Here is a 19,280-nt window from a genome sequence, read left to right as displayed (position 1 = left end):
ACCGCGTAGGCATGTTATTTTGTCAAAACACTTTCCAGTGGCAGCTGTTTGTGGTAGTGTTTGTTTATTTGTCATCTTCCCTTGCATTTGTATGAAAGTGGAAAAAAAAACGGACAAAACAAAAAGAGTCATTCTCTAGGTTTGTATTGTGCTACAAAATCTAGCATCATCATCACCATCATCCACTTTATGTCGAGAAATTGGACACTACACCAACCTCACGGTACACATGCAGAGGACTGTCATAATAAAAGCAACACTACATTTTACACTAAATCGACATCATTGGACGCTATGCAAACATGCAACCCATCGGCATGGCAGATAATAGATAATCAAGTTACATTCCCGCCACAAAAGATAGATCCTTACCACAACAGAGGGAAGGCGTGTTCTCGCGCACGTGTACATAGAATGCCATTTAAACGGTGACGGAAAATGGGAAAAAAAATTCACTGCAAGCACTGCCCGCCTGCTTCCTGGCAGAAACGTTTGAAGTTTCCAAAGAGTGTTATGATTGTGGTTTGTATTAATTACAGGAAGACGTGTTGTCACCCAATCAATACTTCCAGTTGCACAGGAAATGACCACAACACACGCAAATCTTGAGTCACTTCAAAGCGCCTCATCAAATCATGCAATTGCTATTTTTGACCATTAGGTGGCACTGTGTTTCACAATGCAAATGTTTCTTTTTATGGAGCAAACTGATGGGAAGATATTCTTTTTTTTTTTTTCCCATGAGTCAATATCACAATAAGGTGTGCCTTTGAGACTTCCGCGTTTATTCTTTTTTTTTTTTTTTCCCATGAGTCAATATCACCATAAGGTGCCTTTGAGACTTCCGCCTTTCACCAAACCAAACGAGATTTTCCATTGAATCTTCATTTTCAGTCGATGACATACTGTTAGAAACGCACCCTAGGTCAAACTTCCCAACCTTTATCTGCAAGCAGACGATGTACATGCAAACAACAGAAGATGTGAGCTCTTTTGCTAATGTTAGCATGAAATGAGCACATGGCGGACCTTCACTTTGGCTTTGTTCATCCTCCGGGTCAACTCTGATTTGTTTTGCCCATAAAGTGTGAGCTGTTTATCAGATTTTCTTTCGTGTGTCTGTGAACGGTACAATTCCGAAAATGCTTTCGCACGTATAAGTTAACTGGTTAAGTAACCGAGGCGACTGCAGTCTGAATGCTGATTTCGAGCGGATTCGACCGATACGTCATCAAACATCAGAAACTGATAAATATATGGGGAGACTGGTCAGTCCAACCACGAAATCCTTAAACTACCAGAAATGTGGCACCATATTTGCTTCTGTAAACACACATTCCGTTCATATTACAAGTTGCATTTGTTTTTGTAATGTGGTGAATGACTTACAAAATAAGATCGGATTTAACCCCACCCAAAAACCTGAACTGGACTTCATTCATGTGTGACTCAAATTTAGCAACAGGATTCAGGTCAGAAGCATTTGTAATGTAGTCGTCATGACATTTCTGAATGGTCTCAATATCAGTTGATATTTCACTACGACAGACATGTTAAGCTTCACAACATTCAACGACAATCGTAATACGAAAATTCTGAAACATAAGTGGAAATATTTACTGTACAGTAGCCGTTTCAGGCTCCATTGCGGAAACACGAATGCCGGCAGCTATGTCACTGTAGACATCAGTGGGTTTGTTAAAGGGGCAATTACTCCATAATGGCAGAGTGGGCAGCTATATGATGATGAAAATAGGAGATGTTGATCAAAATGACTGGTTTCATCAAATAATTTGTTGCGCACGAGAAAGCCATGTAAACATTTCTGATTGAGTATCATTTAACCACTGACTACAAACGGCGTAGCTAGCAGTGCAGTGTGTGGGAAATTACAAAATCACATACATCCAATTTGAAGAAAAAAAAATGTAAATGAAGGAAACACATTTTAAGAGATGTGTCATTGTACTGGTTTGTGTGCAAATGTTTTGTTATTTTATGAAATCTAAGAGTTTCATTATCCCGCTACATTTTCATGACGACGGAGTCATTCTGATGAGGTCACCAAAGGCACTTTATCGTGATATTGATCCCATACCAAAATTGTACTACTTTTTGTTGATTTATTTGGCTGGTTACGAGCATAGATTCGCATAACTTTATGAACAAAAAAAAAGTAACATTTCAAAAAGCAATTTCAAAAGCAGATGATTTGAATGAGGCTGCTTGGAGAAAATTGGACTTGACAAATGAAGTGCTGTCATACGGCTGATAACGGTGATGACTGTGTAAACACTGTTAGGAGAACAACTTGGTCCTAACACACCTTGTGGACCTTCAGAGAATGCTGACCCGCTCAGTGAGGACTTGCACTTCCGTGTCTTCTTTGCCCTCTTCGTCGTCCGAGGCGGGCGCGGGAGGTTGGGCCACGAGGTGAGCGGGGTACGTCAGAGTGTACTGGTGAGCGAACGATTGCCAGCGGCTGTCGTCGCTTTCGTGGGTGATGTAACGCTCACCCAGCTTGGTCTCCAGCTCTCGCAGGTCCAGCCATGTCTGATAGTCCTGAGAGGGACGAGACAACGGAGATTGAGTTTCATTGGAATTTGATCAAAAGTTGAAAAGGGCTTTTAGTGCGTCATTTAACCAGCACATTCGAGGCCGTCTGAGTGAGGGTGTGTCGATAAGAACTTGAATGACCCGAGACAATTTTTGTTCTCATCAATCATCACTTGACGTTCATCCCAGTCATGATCACATTTTGTAGCTTTTAGAATATGTTTATTCATGTAGGTTTTTGCAGTAATAACTGTTCAAAGTCAGCAGGGATAGGCTCCAGCTCAGCCGCAGCCTCATGAAGACATGCGCTTTAGAAAATGGAAGGATGGATGATGCAATGTTGTATGAATAGATCGAAAGAAAAATAAATATTACGAAAAATACTTGTGAGCGAAATTAAGTATATTCACCTATCATGACTTTCAGTAGTACATTTTTTTAATCGTAATTAATTCCATGATTTCCATAACTCGCGATCAATCTTAAATTAATCACACCTTTAATATTTGTTCTAAATGTTCTTAAAGTATGTTTTTCGCATTTTCATACCATACCGTATTTTCCACACTATAAGGCGCTTCGGAGTATAAAGCACACCTTCAACGAATGGACTGTTTTAAAACAGTTTTTCATCTATAGGGCGCACTATATGATAAGGCGCATAGAATAGAAGCTACAATAGTGGCTGTGGTTGCATTATGCATCCACTAGATGGAGCTACACTAAAGGGAATATAAGACAATACAGCTTTATTTATACCTGTATAGAGCTTTCACAACCGCTGCAGCTGTAACAAGGCGCTTTAAAGAACATTTAAAATAGTACATCCAAGAAATCAAAATATTGATCCAAATATAAGAAGCATCGGATTATAAGGCGCACTGTCGGCTTTTGATTGGTGCGTAGGATCGGAGCATTTTTACCTGTAAGTAAGCGTGGCTGAGACTCTTGTCAACGCTGTAGCGCTTCCTCATCTTGACTTGCAGCAGGTTGTTGATCAAATCAATGGCTGGAAACCAAAGGGATAATATAAACAAAGCTCACACAACAACAACAACAAAAAATGAACCCTCCTCCGCCCCCAGCTGTTTCTACCATCGCAGGAGATCTGTTTCCATGGGTTGGAAGGATACATGAAGGCAGCGTTGTGTATCTGGTCATTGATATCTTCATCCTCATTAAAAGGGAACGTCCCGCTAAGGCTGACGTACATGATGACGCCAACAGACCACATGTCCAGTGAGCGGTTGTAGCCCTGGTTCAGCAGGACCTCCGGGGCGAGGTAGGCCGGTGTGCCGACCACCGAGCGACGGAACGACTTCTCCCCTATGATTCGGGCAAAGCCAAAATCACACAGTTTTACCTGAGAGGAGAAATAGGGCAGGAACACTTTAGTAACAGTGTATGCACTCCAGTTTCACGGAAACTACAAATACATTCCAAAATACAAATCCATCATTACATACAGGAAACAAACATAGAAACATATCAATAGCATAATACTTTTATACATAATAATGTACACAGCATATTACTTACTCAGTGTAAAAAAAAACAAAAAAAAAAAACAGTTCATCCAAACAATGGCGAGGCAGATTATATTATTTTTAAATATTATCGAACATAATTGTAAAGTGCCACGCCTGTTGTTGAGGTGTTTTTAGTTAAAGACAAATATATATATTATGATTTTTTTTTTTTTATGCCAGCCTGATGTGGCTTTTTTAGACAGTGGCATTTCAAAATAACTATTGACTCTACCAATAAACACTTCTGTTAGTTCATCTTTATTTTTAAAAGCATCTTAGAAACTGCATATCTGTGTGTGTGTGTGTGTGCGCGCGCGCGCGTGTCTTTTTAATGCTTCTTTCTTATGTATGTGCGTCATTTGATGAAATAATGATGACTCAGTGTGAATTCAGGGCCTGTTGAACAGAAAGCTAATGATTCAGTCATAGAAATGGCCAAAGATACACAGGTTAGGTGTACCTTCTGCCATCTACTAGAAGACCATTTCATTGTTCTGCCCGCCACTATGTCACTTTCATCGATAAAACGGACAAAGATGCATCATTTGCTGTGAACAAACAAACATTTTCAGTCCAATTAAGTGAAATTTCAACATTTCCCGCAGTGGTTGAGGATAACTGCTCGACTAAGTGACTTTCTTGTAACGTCCACGAATTACGAAAAATAAATTTGCAGTCCCAAAAAAAAACCAGAAGAGAAAATCATTTTGTTTGATGGATGTTTTTGCGACTTGTTTTCCTACCTGGGGAAAAGGATCAGCAGAGGCAAGCAGCACATTCTCGGGTTTGAGATCGCAGTGAACGATGTTCTTAAAGTGCAGGTGTCGCAAGGCTGCAAGAATCTACATGCACGCACGCACACACACGCAAAGTAGGTCACATAGAAGCACATTTTCAAATGTCATCATGTCTGACACCGTGTCTGACACCGTGAGAGCAAAACCACAAGCAGTACGCACACAAGCATTTGTAATGACATCAATTCCATGTATGCCGACGCTCATGCACACCTGAGTGATGAGAAATTTGGTGAGCCTCTCAGGCAGTCGACCTTTCTCGCTGGAGAGGATCATCTCGAGCATGTCGCCATGGAGCTTCTCCATGACAACAAACACCTTCTCCGGGGTCTCGAACATACACTCCAGATTTACGATGCCCAAGTGGCGCAAACTCTGAAAAGAGAGATTCCAATTATGTTTTTAGTGATTTAGAAGGCACCAGGCAAGGCTAAGTAAGCCTGAGATGCACATTGCACTGATGAGGGAGAATATAAATCTTGGCAAAGAGGACAGATAAGTGACAACAATCAAGGGGAAGATAATGACTGCTAAACTTCAGGGGATGACAGTTATTGATTCTAAACAAATTTTTAATGGAGAGATATCAGCCTTTGTCGCCCCCATCTGGTCATATATGAGCAGTGTTTAACATTACAAAAAAAGTGTTTTTTTTTTTAATCAAAACATTTTGACTATGTTGTGTCTAAAACAAAGATCAGAACATCAGTTTTAATGTTTATGTGACTAGAGTAAATGCATTTTCATTCCAAGAGCTGATAAAATTGAGATTATGCCATAGGCCAAACAGTTAGTATGCATTTCAATTAAATATTGAAGATATTTTGTGTACACATTTGCTTTTACCTCATTTACAAAAGACCTGGCCAATCAGGCAAACACAGCCGTTGAGCACTAAATTTGCCCATCCCTGCATCAAAGATAACGCCCTAACTGACTCTTAAGTAATGGTAAAGTTGAATTTGGCTTTCGCTTCTGTTTATACTCACAATAGGTGAACAGAAGCATTGATAAGAATATCAATCAAACTGGCACAACACAACAACAAAGATTCTATTGTGTGTTTTGAAGCAGTGCAGCTTGCGTTTACCTGTAGAATGGCAACTTCGTTCCTCAACTGACTCTCCTGCTTAGTTGGGAAGCGGAGCTTATCAATAACTTTGACGGCCACGTCCCTCCCAGTCTTCCGGTGTTTACCTGAGGGGAAAAATTTGGCAGTTAGGACTGTACCTATTTCAGCTAGCAAACAGATGTTGCACATAGAGCATATTTGACAATAAAAACTAACTTGACTTGATAGGGTAGGAGGTTTATTTGCTTGGTTATTTTACACACTCATCCTGGACTTTTTTTTTTTTTTTTTTTTTAAACGTGAAAGCTCATGTCAAGGGTCATACCTCCATACACAACTCCAAATTGTCCAGAACCCAGAACTTCATCTGCAAATATCTGGTACACTGTTCCAATGTCCTGCAGGAGGGCACATTCAAAGCATTAACAACCATATATGGTAGGCGATTATTCGTTTATTCATATGAGTCTTTAACCCCCCACCCCCCAGAGGATACTGACATTGAGGACAAAAAAAAAAAAAAAAACAACTTACCACATTCTCTTGGATTTGACTGTTGGATACAGAAATGCTTACGGAGGCTTGTCCTAAAGAGGGAATGTGCATGTTATGTGATGTACATATGGGGGAAAAAAAAACCAAAACTTTGAGAAGGGGGAGTTTTGATATACCTTTACAATATTAGCAGTATGCAAATATACAGTACAAGGTGTCTCAAAAGTCTTTATACACTTCACCTTTTCTATTTCGTTTCAGGTGTCATTCAGACTGACATGAGGCGTTGCAATTTTTGGAAGCATATGATTCCTTTGCTTATGTCTCGCCAATTGACACTGAGGCAGCACTGCAAACTTGCCAGGTGGGATGACGTTTTTCTGTTCCTGGCTGCAGTTCAGTGCCAGTTTGAGAAGCTTCTTGGATTTCACACTGCTCCAAATTAGGCTATGCATAGCAAGTTTCTCAAAACAAGATCAGTTTTTGTAAAACCACCCAGTAGATGCTACTACCACCACTAAAGAAAACACCAAATTACTGCAGCAGGGGTTCACGCCAAGTCTAATCGGGATCCAATGGAACTCTGCATCTACAAAGCCTTGAGTTGGTAGATGCTTCAGAGAGTTATAAAGCCTTATCTGTACCAACTTTAAGGTGTTGAGCATTTTGATCCAAATTACATCGGGGGGATCTTTTTTGAGAAACTTGTCATGTATCGGACAAACTGTACTATTATTGTGTTGGAGCAGTGTGACGGCCATAAAGCTTTTCAAATTGGCGCTGAACAGCAAGCAGTAGGGAACAAAAAAACAGAGCAAGGCTTATAAATACTGCAAAACTTGCGCTGTCAAATGTCACATGCAAGAATAATACCTGAATTGAAATAGAATAAAAGAAGTGCACGGTAGAGTGACTTTTAGGAGACCCTGTATTACTGTATATGCAGGTACAAAGTGTAAATACATGCATTTGCCAAAATCAGCAACAACCAAATCTTTTCTTGACAAAAGTACCGCAGTGGAGGCGTGACTCACTGTGAGTGGCGTTTCCCTCCGCTGGAGGGGCATCCTGGAAGATGACCGGCATGAGGGCCTGACGGATGGCGCTCTCCCACGCCTTGGCCACCTCACGCCCAATGCCACTGTTGGGTGCCACTAGGCTAGGGGATGGAGGTGGCTGGGGGAGGGCATGAGGGGACAGGGGGGCAGGGGTGTTGGAGTCCTCCCCCACAAAGTAGCACATGGTGCCCGTGATGATCTCGAAGCAATGCGCGTTTGTACCGGAGGGTACCAAGGTGAAGTTGCCAGCAGGTCGCACCTCCAGGATTTCAGATAGAGGGATCTCCTGCATGGAAGATCCAGGATGACACAAAACAATGGTGGTATACAAGAATTGTGACATTCTACAATGCAATTGAGCAATCTGGACTTACCTTGTAGTATTTGTTTGAGGTGTTGTTCTGGAAAAGGATGATGCACTTACAGTCCAGACGCCAGTAGTGTCTCTTTCTCTGTTAGGGTAGCGCACCAAGAGGATATGTCAGAGGAGGAGTGGGAAAGTTTGACACTTGACGTCTAGGAGGAAGAGAAGAAGAAGAATGGCCAGGTGATAGGAAGGCTAGGAGGTGGAGAAATTAAGAGTGACAAGAAAGAAGAAAGAAAAAAAGAGAGAGATGACCGACCAAGCGTTAGCGGTGCAGCAAGATAGAAAAGAAAATACTGTAAGTAAAAACTAGAATGAGAAATCCAGTGCAAACCTCTGCCAAGGTTGTATGATTGTCAAGTAGCTCACCACCAAATGGTACACGTTCTAGATGGACCACCCCCCCCCCACTGTGTATGTCTGGATTTTGTTTTCAAGAGGCATGAAAAATATAGTGTAGTAGATATTGGTTGTGTGTTTTTGGCACAGTCCTGCTAACCAATAAAAAAAAAAAAAAAGCAAACAAACGTTGGCAGAGATAAAAGGACTAGAAAGACCAAGAAGCTACAGGAAAGGACAAAAAGGGAACCACATAACTGAGATAATTTAGTCAAGGTAAAAAGATACCAGTGTGTCCTTATTGCTGTAGTGAACCATCCATCCCTCCTTGATAGCTGTGCTGGATCGACGAGTTGTTTGCCTCACTGACTGGACCACCCTCATGAGTGGAATGTAAACACTGGGAAGAAGCATCGAATGCAGGTGTTCATTTGAATATGAAGTTAGGCTCAATGTTTTATGTTCTCTTTGAATACCTCTGGTCTGCACTGACTCCACTCTGGTTGCTCTCGGGAGAAAAGGAACCCGGGATGCTGCAAGACTCGTCCGAGTCATCCATAGATGACTTGTCTGAGGCGTCATAGTCGCTGGTGTAGTCCATGGGCACCTCAGGGTCAGCAGTGGGACTCAACATATCTGGCAACATTAAAAACGGTAAACGGAGTTGAGTGCAAATGTGTTCTACAAATGCCTGATTTATTTTTTATATTTTTTTAATTTGGATGACAACCAATCAGCACGCATGCATGCAGACTTATGGCTGTTATTTCTGGTTTCTGAGAAGATGATGAGATTTAATAATGATGGTTATTAATTTGTACAAGCATGCAAATGCGACTGTTTTACTAACTCGAGCAAGGTTAGCATTCTAGCAAAGCAGAGATTACATCTCCATGTTCACCTACCTCCGATGGTTTCACCAAGACAGTCATTAGGAACTTTGTATGCACACCGTTTATGACAGTTGAACTTGCAGTCTGAGAACAATAGACAAAAAAAAAAAAAAAGAAGAAAAAAAAAAGATTGATGTCATACTGAGAGAGCTGCTGGTATCAAAATTTTTTTAAATCAATTAGTCTACTGATTATTCCCTCGGTTAATTGGATAAAAATGAATTTTGCATGATTAAATAACAAAACATGCATGTGAGGAACAGGTATTTTTGTCCCCTTGGGGCTGCCATCCCCCCATGCTCCACACTATCATAGCTGTGCCTTTGAGTGTGTGTGGCTTTAAAAGGTGGGGCCCTGCGCTGGTGAGTAAGCAGGAGTCAGCAAAGAGCTGAGCTGTTAATTAACTCTGATAGCCATCTTGCATGGCCATAGATGCTTATGTATGAATGTGGTTAGTATTATTTTTGTTGAACACAGTGCACCGACGGATGTGTCTATTCTTGACCAATTGCGGGCGCAGTACAATATGTTCCAACTAACGGCGGTAGACTATACAGTATTAAATTAGCGACATCTTTATATTATGTTGCTGTTGTGGTACAGTAGATAGTTCTGCTTCTCAGTGAACACATTGCACTTTGTCTATTTAAGTTTGAAATATCCCAAACTTTGGACATTGCCTCGTCTTTTATGCCCTCTTTCCTGCTAGCTCTCCATCATTGCGCCACATTTATACACAGAGTAGTGGGTGAATAAGAAGTAACATTAGAACGTGCGGAAAAACAATCGCTAAAAAGCTTCGAGGCAGATATTTTGCTATGACTTTTTTTTTTGTAATTGAATTATTCAATTAATTGTTTCAGCCCTAAATATAGTGTGATGTGTGTGTGTGTGTGTGTGTGTGTGTGTGTGTGTGTGTGTGTGTGTGTGTGTGCTATTATATTTTTGCTCACCTTTGCACTGCAGGCCCTGCCTAAAGATCCCTCGAAGGAGCCGCTTGCAGTACTGGCACACTGTCGGACGCGTGTACGAGTGGACGGCGAACGTGTGTGGCACTTTCACCTTGCTCATCAGGATCTTGTCCAATTGCACGGGTCGGCCCGTGTAAAAGCGCCGGGCCTCACTCGGGGTCCGAGGCTATTGTAAAAAGGGAGGAAAGAAGGGGATTGAGGCTGTGTATGTGTGTGTGTGTGTGTGTGTGTGTGTGTGTGTGTGTGTGTGTGTGTGTGTGTGTGTGTTTTTCTTTACATGAAGAGACTCGGCTACAAAGCACATACATCATAAACATTCATCTTCTTCTGTACTTTAGCTATTGTATCCATCACTTGATGTTCAATCCATAATGAATTATTTTTATGTTTTAACATTAACAGTGAGCATCCATCCCAGTTACAGAATGAGCTTTGGAGTTTGAATCTTGGCTCCTGTCCTTCTATGGGATTTGCATTTTCTCCCCGTGAGTTCAAGGTTTTTCTCAAGCGTCCTCACCTATCCGCAAAACATGCATAGTAGGTTCACTGAAGACTCTGAATCAGAGCTTGGAAAAGTTATGTGCTGAAGGACCATAACTGACTTTTAAAATAGACAAATGGGCCAGGTCAGGTCATTCATAGATGAGCTTTAAAAAAAAAAAAAAAGTTGACAATATTTTGCTTTAATAATAACAACAATCATAGTTCTTTTTCATGAAAAAAATGTCATTATAAATTATGTAATTATACTTACATACATGTAAAACTCTGAGATTTAATAATAAATTTATTGTATTATTCATAATAAATCAACTAATGAATTGTTTAAGGAGATAAATTCATTAAAAAGTACTAAATATAATAAATATAATTAACCTATTCTAAAAAAATAATCACTCTAATTTAAATATTACGGGGCTTTTGATAATATAAATGCACAGATTAAAGAATGGAGTGGGTTTTATGTTACATGACAGTTAAGAAAATTAAAATGTATTCCCCTGTTCACAGATTTTATTTTCTAAATTGGACAACAACCAAGCATCTTGGAACAGACTATTCTAAATTCCCAAGCATGTCCATGTGGGTCCTTTGAAGGGTTAATAGTACCATTTGCGTGTGTGAACGGACCAGGCCAGAGTCTTCGGTGCTGGTAGACGTGGTCCCGACGCTGTAAGCGGACTCGCTGGTCGAGAGGCGCAGAGACTGGCTGCTGTTCACGGAGGTGGTGGACAAGCGTCTCTTCCGAGCTCGACAGTTATTTGGAATGCTGAATGCGCACCGCTTATGGTAGTTCAGTCCACACCCTGCAGGGGGAACCACAAAACAAGGAACCGGAGAATATTACAGCAAGGGAGAGTGATGAATGTGAGGACTACATCCTGTGACATCATTTTACGGATTTAAAAAAAAAGTGTTCTCACCATCACACTTAAGCCCTTGTCTGACTAGTCCAAACAACATCTCTCCACAATGATCGCAAAAGGCAGGGGCCCGATAGGAGTGTACGTTGAGAGCGTGGGGCCGAATCTGGAAATCTTCTGATGTGGCTGCCGCTAAAAGAAAAATAATCCATTTATAGATAAGGTCTAAACATATAATTCTTTTTTTTTTTTTGCTACTTACCAGAAAGCACCACCTCCACCAGATCTCCCTCCTGAATATCACCTGCAGTTTTCACCAGCTGCAGGATGTTACTGGTTGATGTGTCGTGCTTAAACAGCAAAATCTTATCATAGATACCATAGAAGCCACACTCAGGGAACTGTAACATACAAGAAGAGAACAGAACGCATCTGTTAATTGGACTGTGTGGAAATTGCAAAACAAGACTTGGATTATTTCTTTGAGCTGCCCGAGGCATGTTTTTTACTAGTTCATTATTAAAAAGTTAATTAAATTAAAAATGATTACAGAAGATATCACATATTCAGTAATACACGATGGAAAGTGTCGACAAACATACGATGTACAATATGGCTGTTGAACATCGCAATGATTAACATACACTAAAGAAATGAAATTGTCATACTCTAATGAAAGAAATACGATTTTTTTTCATGTAGCAATGATAAGGGCTAAACATATAATTCTTTTTTTTTTTTTGCTACTTACCAGAAAGCACCACCTCCACCAGATCTCCCTCCTGAATATCACCTGCAGTTTTCACCAGCTGCAGGATGTTACTGGTTGATGTGTCGTGCTTAAACAGCAAAATCTTATCATAGATACCATAGAAGCCACACTCAGGGAACTGTAACATACAAGAAGAGAACAGAACGCATCTGTTAATTGGACTGTGTGGAAATTGCAAAACAAGACTTGGATTATTTCTTTGAGCTGCCCGAGGCATGTTTTTTACTAGTTCATTATTAAAAAGTTAATTAAATTAAAAATGATTACAGAAGATATCACATATTCAGTAATACACGATGGAAAGTGTCGACAAACATACGATGTACAATATGGCTGTTGAACATCGCAATGATTAACATACACTAAAGAAATGAAATTGTCATACTCTAATGAAAGAAATACGATTTTTTTTCATGTAGCAATTTAGGCAGGCTCACAATAATTACAAAGTATTGTGCAGCCCTGCTTGCAGACATTAGTTATTAGCCGTTTCCTATAATGGTAAAATTTCAGGCTAACGAGTTTGACAGTCCCAACAATATCACATCCAAGATGATGCATGGGGGGCAAGAAGAGGAATGCTGTTTGTTTTCCTGTGTTGGAGTCAAGGTTCACCCCATGGTCAAGAGTTAGGAATATACAGGAAGCATAACCCTGGTCTACGCCTTGGATGGACACAATGATATACACAGCTCCCTTTCACTTACCAAGGCACACGGCATCTTTTAAAACCGCATCATCCATCTTTTTCTCACAAAAACGCACACACGCACTGATATATACGCATGCACACAAATATACAGTATAATCATCATTGTGGTTCCAGAAAATGTCTGCCGCATGCTTGAAGGTTTGTCTATCAGCGGTGTTAGAAGTGGCCCAGACAGCCCAGATTTACAGCATGTGGTTAGCATGTCTGGGTTCAAATCTTGTCTTTGAATTTATCTCTGGGGCCTCCAGTTTACTCCAAACCATGTGCATTTGGTCAAGTGAAGACTCGAAATACCCACAAGTGTGAAAGTGAGAGTATATAGTTGTGCCTGTTCAAGCTCATCCGTAACCCTGAACAGGACAATCGGTAGAAAAACGAATTGATGGATCTTTTAATATCAAGAGAGTGAATATTAAGAGGTCATGGTTAATTGTATTTTCATTAGTCACAGTCATATCAGCTGCAGTAAAAGACTCAACAATATAAAGTAGCGTCCCTGCAAAAACATTATTGCTTACTACAGCTGCCATATGATGTGTAACACAGTTGAATAAAAATATATATTTTTCCCCCACAACCACACTCCAGAAGACAGACACAAACACACGAAATGTAAAAACTACATGCAGCAGGGCCCGGCAGTGACACAAACAAGAAATAGCAGCTAATAATACGTGTACCCATAATTATAATCACCCACAGCCCTCAGAACAGTAGTTGAGTCCCAGCTCCTTTTTTTTTTTTTTAACTCCGCGCTGCTACTATTAGTGCACTCATCATGCCCAAACAGCCAAAAAAAGCAAGCTGGCCATGTCCCGGCCAGGACACGCAAAAGATACACAGTGTGCTAACCACAATGGCAGCAGTAACATCTTAGCGGCCCAAAAGTCTTTGGTGTTCGTCTGTGGGGAGTATTCTAGTCGCCTCTGAGAAAATTGACTGCTTTCTTTTCATTTTCTGACAGCTACCAGATAGAGAGAGCGGTGGGAAATGTACTTTAGACTGAGTCATCAGGGGGAAAGGGATGTTGTTTGTATTGCAATTAAATGAGCGGCCAATGTTAGCGTGAACATTGTAAGGTGAGAGGTTAGCTGTCTTTTTGAAAGAGAGATGTGCAGTCCACAGAGAGCAAATAGGCTGTAGAATCCGTGCGTGTACACTACATGGTGTCATGTAGAGATCTTATCTTGGAGACTGGGCTGTGTCTCTGGCCTGGATTTGGGTTACCAGGGATTAGGTTTCTTCACTATACCTGCAGTTCTTCGGGCCAACGAGGCCATTATGCCTGAAATGAATTATGAATAAGGCCTTCTTTACCTCCCCCCCCCCCCCCTCCTCCCATGTTTCCCTTCCATCAACATCTCCCGTTTTCTTTGGATCCTTTCAAGCAATCTCTAATCTTCTTTTGCACTCATTCATCGAGCTGTGCATATTTATGCACCGAAAAGTAATAAGGGCAGGAAATTTAAGAGAGGCTGAAAGTAGAAAAATATGTTAAGACGCTTTGATAATTTAGCCAGGCACGTCCCATGTAGTAACCTAATGTCACGTTAAAGCCGGCCAGAGATGGCTATCATCACAAATGACTTGACTGACCTACTTTCTTCCAGTTGGGAATCGCGGTCTTGTGAGTACAGACTGGACTTTGTAGATTCAATCTATCGATATCTTGACTTCCTGAAACATTGTGGGGTGGGGGCTAAATAAATAATTAAATAATTCAAGCCCGACTTCAACGACCTTAGTATCTAGTCTATTCATGAATGTAATTTCAATATAAATCAATAAAATGCGACAAAACTGCAAGTTAAGATGTAATTTTGACATGATTATTGTGATCCATTGTCCTTAGATGAAAACATACACGTTCCATTAAAGTCCACAATGCAGAGACAACAACATGGTTAACATGTCCCGTCCAGGCCATCCAAAACATAAACAGCGTTCTAACTACAAGTGCAGTAGCCATGTCTTAGGAGGATATTATTGAGTCACCTGACATTTGGACAATATTATCATCCGTCATCACACTCAACGACCTTAGTATCTAGTCTATTCATGAATGTAATTTCAATATAAATCAATAAAATGCGACAAAACTGCAAGTTAAGATGTAATTTTGACATGATTATTGTGATCCATTGTCCTTAGATGAAAACATACACGTTCCATTAAAGTCCACAATGCAGAGACAACAACATGGTTAACATGTCCCGTCCAGGCCATCCAAAACATAAACAGCGTTCTAACTACAAGTGCAGTAGCCATGTCTTAGGAGGATATTATTGAGTCACCTGACATTTGGACAATATTATCATCCGTCATCACACTTCTTTTTATAAATACATTACAAAGTATTTTTTTTTTTTTTTTACAGTCACATTTGAAGTCATTCAACTTTTGCAAATACGCTAGCTAACTGTAACTCGAATGCCACACGGTAGAGCGTAGAGACTTCCAGCTAGGCTGAAAATTTGTAATTTGGATCCAAACCACCTCCTATCTGAATTTGTCATAAAAATGTGACATTTCATTGCTTCTTTCTTAATACGAATCCCACTTCTCCACAAACTATTTTGGGAAAAAAATGTAGTGCTCCATGCTAACAGAAACAAATGCTGATGAAAAAAAATGATATGGCAGAGGTAATAAATTGCACACAACACATTCAATAGTTACAATCTTCATTCTATAACCCGGATGGTATTCACACTTCATCATGACAGCAAGAAATGCATTGTTTGCACCGTACCCCCACTTTAACGCTCCACTCAGTGAGAACGTGTACAGCAAAAGGGCATGGGAAGTACATTCCATATATGGAATACAGGTATAAAGAGGAGTATGAATTCAACTTCCCTTTGTGTTGCCGTTGCTTAGTGCAGCTGCCAATTACGTCAACAAGGCCAAACAGCATAATCCAGTCAGCCCTTTATTAAAAATCCACTCAACAACAAAACAATCTTTGTGTACACAATGCACACGTAAAGCGGCCTCTCTCATCGGATGACATCACGGAAGCAATATATCAGTGTGATGTCACAGAGTGCTGCTATTGAGAGTGAAAGGTGAGCGGCAAATAACTAGGGCTGGGAATTTCTCATATGTGAGACAAATAAAGGTTTGCTTATCTTATATTGTATATTCTGTCACATGCGCAAATCTAATGCCACACTGAGTGCAACTCTTGACCTCCAACATTGGGTCATATGATGCAGGTGACATCACAGGCGCGGTGTGGAAGTGAGTCATTCGATTTCCGCAAAAAAAAAAAAAAAAAAAAAAAAAAGGGTCATGTGAATGTGAAAAGACCTGCATCATGTTCTGGTTGAAGTTATGTTCATTCAGTGACATTCTAGAAGCAATAGCTTCGGTTGTTGTCATGATGCACTGTGACACAAGAAGAACAACAAAGGAAGACAATGACTGGTGCGCGCTGCTGAGGAAGCCGTGTGTGCTTCTGCTTTTCGTCCTCCCCATCACTTCCCCCTCCTGCAGTCAAGCCGTCACAAAAACAGGTGTGAACGTTCACATGATATCAGATGAAGGCAGCTTCACTGCCAGATGAACAACCGCATATTACAGAAAAAAAAAAATGGCATTCACAGCATCACTGAAGAGTTTTGTGAAACCAATCCAAATATTGGGGTCAGTATCACGATAAAGGCTCCTTTGCCTTTGTGCTTTTTTTTTCCGCAAAAGTTATTTCTAACAAGAACCAGCCTCAAAAAGTGGCATGAAGAGAACATGAAACATATGCAGCATTAAACTTTAAGTAATTAAAGTCCAAATATGGCCTCCCTGTTCAAAGTTGGTATTGTACATTTTACAGCGGTTATGTCACGCAGTCACCATTGAAGTTAAGACTGAAAGTGTCATTGTTTTCACATATGGAAATCAACATGTTTTCATATTTGTATGTTAAGATGAATGGAAAAATGTTACGGTTATTTTCCATGATGGAAACATTTTGAAATTGAAACAAATCAGAGGTTCACTCTCGTCTTGAAACCAATTGTGTTCAATGTCGTCATCGCCAGACTAAAACGCTTTGTGAAGCAGCGAAAGACGACATGGCTTACGCTTGTATGGGTCAGAGCGTATAAAAGGCTATTTTGTGGAAGAGGATCAGTAGCGTCGGCTATTCCAATCCCTGCTCCCCTTAAAAGATTCATACCAGCGGTACCTCAGGACTGGCGGTGAGGAACACAGGTAGTGGCTCCAAGCGTAGCCCAATCTTAGCCGCTAAAATGTTGGCCAAGTGGCACAGACAACAATTGTGTGCAAGCAAGAGCTCGGTTCATCGTGGATGTTTCTATGCTCCTTCATCGAAAAGCATCTTTATGTGAAACCGGTCTATGGTGCAAAAAAGGTCATTCTTGTATGAGGACTTTGATCACATACAGTAGTTGACAACCGAAAAAATTTTGACTCGTTCAAAGCATACCTTCCAATGAGGTGTCAGCCCTAAAAGTAAAACAAATACAATTGACTTTCAACGGCTTGAAAACCTCTTACATTGAGGGAAGCGTCTGGGTTGTGGTTCGTTCGCACTGATGTAAACTGATACTAGATTTTGATGCATGCAAAACGTTCACATTTTGCAGTAGATCAAAGCGTGATGACTGAGTGAGGGGAAGGGTGAGATGTTACAGGGCAACAACGGGCAAGGCTCTGTATTTGGACAATGCGGTGTATCCCAGAGACGCTGCAATGCTGTAGAATCTGTTGGCTGAAGCTCAACAAGAAACTTTTTGGCCCTACATGGCGCGACAACAAGGCGATGATGTTTCTGCAGCAGAAGTGACTACAGCAATAGAAAACTGATCCAAGTTATTTTATAGGCAAAGGGAAACAGACTGCATCCCTTCAAGTGACACACATTGTTTAAACCTCCAAGTGCATCCGTGGAATCAATCAAATCGGCTGACAGCGACAGTGTGCTTGTTCAAATGAAGTCAGCATCATCACTGCTTCCTTCAGTGTCAGGCTGCGCTTCTTCCCCTTGTTAACATGTACTGGATTAGAAGAAGAGCACCACCTCTATGGAAGTCATCAGTGGCGTAATGAGACGTTTCCGTAGCAACATCCACGTGAAGACGTCAAAGACCTGCCATCGTTAGATCCTCACAGCAACCTGGTGCAACGCTAGAATGTTCCCCCCTCCCTCCTTCCAACAATGGAACAAAATGAGCTTGCTATTTTTAGGCCCAGTGAGGTCACACGATGGAGCAGACAACGTAAATGCTCGTCATTCCTCTAATGGTGCTCCTCCCACTGCCCTGATTGGAGTATTTACAGTGGACTTTCTGGATTTAAGAACACAAAGAGAATTCATGATTTGCTGTCTTTCCCAAACATCAAATCACAGACATGGTGACTGACATTTTTATTGCATAAAAGGCTCATAACAACAGTTCCTCGCTGGGCTTGGTAGGCCTAAATGGGAATGTGGGTAAACAAACAAATGGAAAGTGTATGTGTGTGTGTGTGTGTGTGTGTGTGTGTGTGTGTGTGTGCGTGCGTGCAGGCGTAAGGGTCATTGAATGAATCTACTCCGTGATGTCACTGAACCAGATGTCAATCAGCGCCCGTCATCTCTGCAGTTAGGTTGGATTCTGTTTGAATGTTAAAAGCAAAGGCATCTTTTTGCTTTCAATCAACCTCTGTTCTGCTACGACAGTGGAGCTCAAGATAAATAGCAAAGGGGATGACATGAAATAACGCTTACATCAATACATGATGTGAATGTGTTAAGTGAGAGCAAATGAAAACAACGCAGTGTTTTTTTTTTTCTTAATCAAGGTTGTTGCAAAGTACATTCAGGCTAACAGAATTCAAAACAAAATTATCCTGTACTTTATTTAGATACCGATACGTAGATGATTGTGGTTGTAGTGTGTGCAGCGGCTAGAACTGCACTTTCTCTTTTTTTCATTATTTCTCTCATTTATCTTTATTTGGTAAATAAAATATTAGGAGTGCATCAGAGCATGATGCATTGCTGTTTGGGTCAAAAATGGACAACCTCTTTCTTGGGCCATTTTGACCTTTCTGGATCGTTTTGTTTAAAAAGAAAAGAGTGCAGTATATATATATATATATATATATATATATATGTTTTGTTTTTTTTTAAATTTTCCCCCTCAGTCAGTTATGATATTTTATGACTTGGACTGACTTTTTGCTTGAATTTCTTGACCTCTTCATGCATGTGACACCATTTGTTTGTGAAGGAGTTTCCAAACTTTTGACTGCTCAACTCAACTCTATATTCAGTAAAATGGACAAAAGTACAATAAGATTTCCGGAATGTTGTGCGGTTTTGGAAAGAGCAAGAGCCTGACAGTCGGCTGCT

The 19,280-nt window shown here is 40.6% G+C and overlaps 1 protein-coding gene across 3 annotated transcripts in view; it reads right to left on the bottom strand.

Annotated features, from left to right (window-relative positions):
* Window positions 1-127: 127 nt before the first annotated feature.
* Window positions 128-19,280, bottom strand: part of prkd2 (protein kinase D2) — a 31,523-nt gene continuing 12,370 nt past the window's right edge. Inside the window, exons 2-18 of one of the 3 annotated variants that reach the window (XM_019887587.1) lie at window positions 12,190-12,328; window positions 11,499-11,630; window positions 11,206-11,381; window positions 10,057-10,240; window positions 9,116-9,187; window positions 8,687-8,846; window positions 8,499-8,610; window positions 7,882-7,959; window positions 7,484-7,793; window positions 6,489-6,541; window positions 6,280-6,352; window positions 5,973-6,079; window positions 5,096-5,257; window positions 4,829-4,927; window positions 3,652-3,919; window positions 3,480-3,565; window positions 128-2,562 (exon numbers count right to left, since the gene is read on the bottom strand). In XM_019887587.1, coding sequence (XP_019743146.1) covers window positions 2,338-2,562; window positions 3,480-3,565; window positions 3,652-3,919; window positions 4,829-4,927; window positions 5,096-5,257; window positions 5,973-6,079; window positions 6,280-6,352; window positions 6,489-6,541; window positions 7,484-7,793; window positions 7,882-7,959; window positions 8,499-8,610; window positions 8,687-8,846; window positions 9,116-9,187; window positions 10,057-10,240; window positions 11,206-11,381; window positions 11,499-11,630; window positions 12,190-12,328 — 2,436 coding nt within the window. In that variant the 3' untranslated portion in view covers window positions 128-2,337. Of the gene's footprint in view, window positions 2,563-3,479; window positions 3,566-3,651; window positions 3,920-4,828; window positions 4,928-5,095; window positions 5,258-5,972; window positions 6,080-6,279; window positions 6,353-6,488; window positions 6,542-7,483; window positions 7,794-7,881; window positions 7,960-8,498; window positions 8,611-8,686; window positions 8,847-9,115; window positions 9,188-10,056; window positions 10,241-11,184; window positions 11,382-11,498; window positions 11,631-11,700; window positions 11,866-12,189; window positions 12,329-19,280 lie in introns of those variants that run through there. The other 2 variants (XM_019887586.1, XM_019887588.1) reach the window with 2 other exon arrangements.

The sequence above is a fragment of the Hippocampus comes genome, unplaced genomic scaffold, assembly GCF_001891065.2.
Source record: "Hippocampus comes isolate QL1 unplaced genomic scaffold, H_comes_QL1_v1.1 scaffold6, whole genome shotgun sequence".
In the NCBI taxonomy this organism is placed as follows: domain Eukaryota; kingdom Metazoa; phylum Chordata; class Actinopteri; order Syngnathiformes; family Syngnathidae; genus Hippocampus; species Hippocampus comes.
Note: the sequence above shows the minus strand (reverse complement) of the source record. Positions and strands in the feature narration are given on the sequence as shown.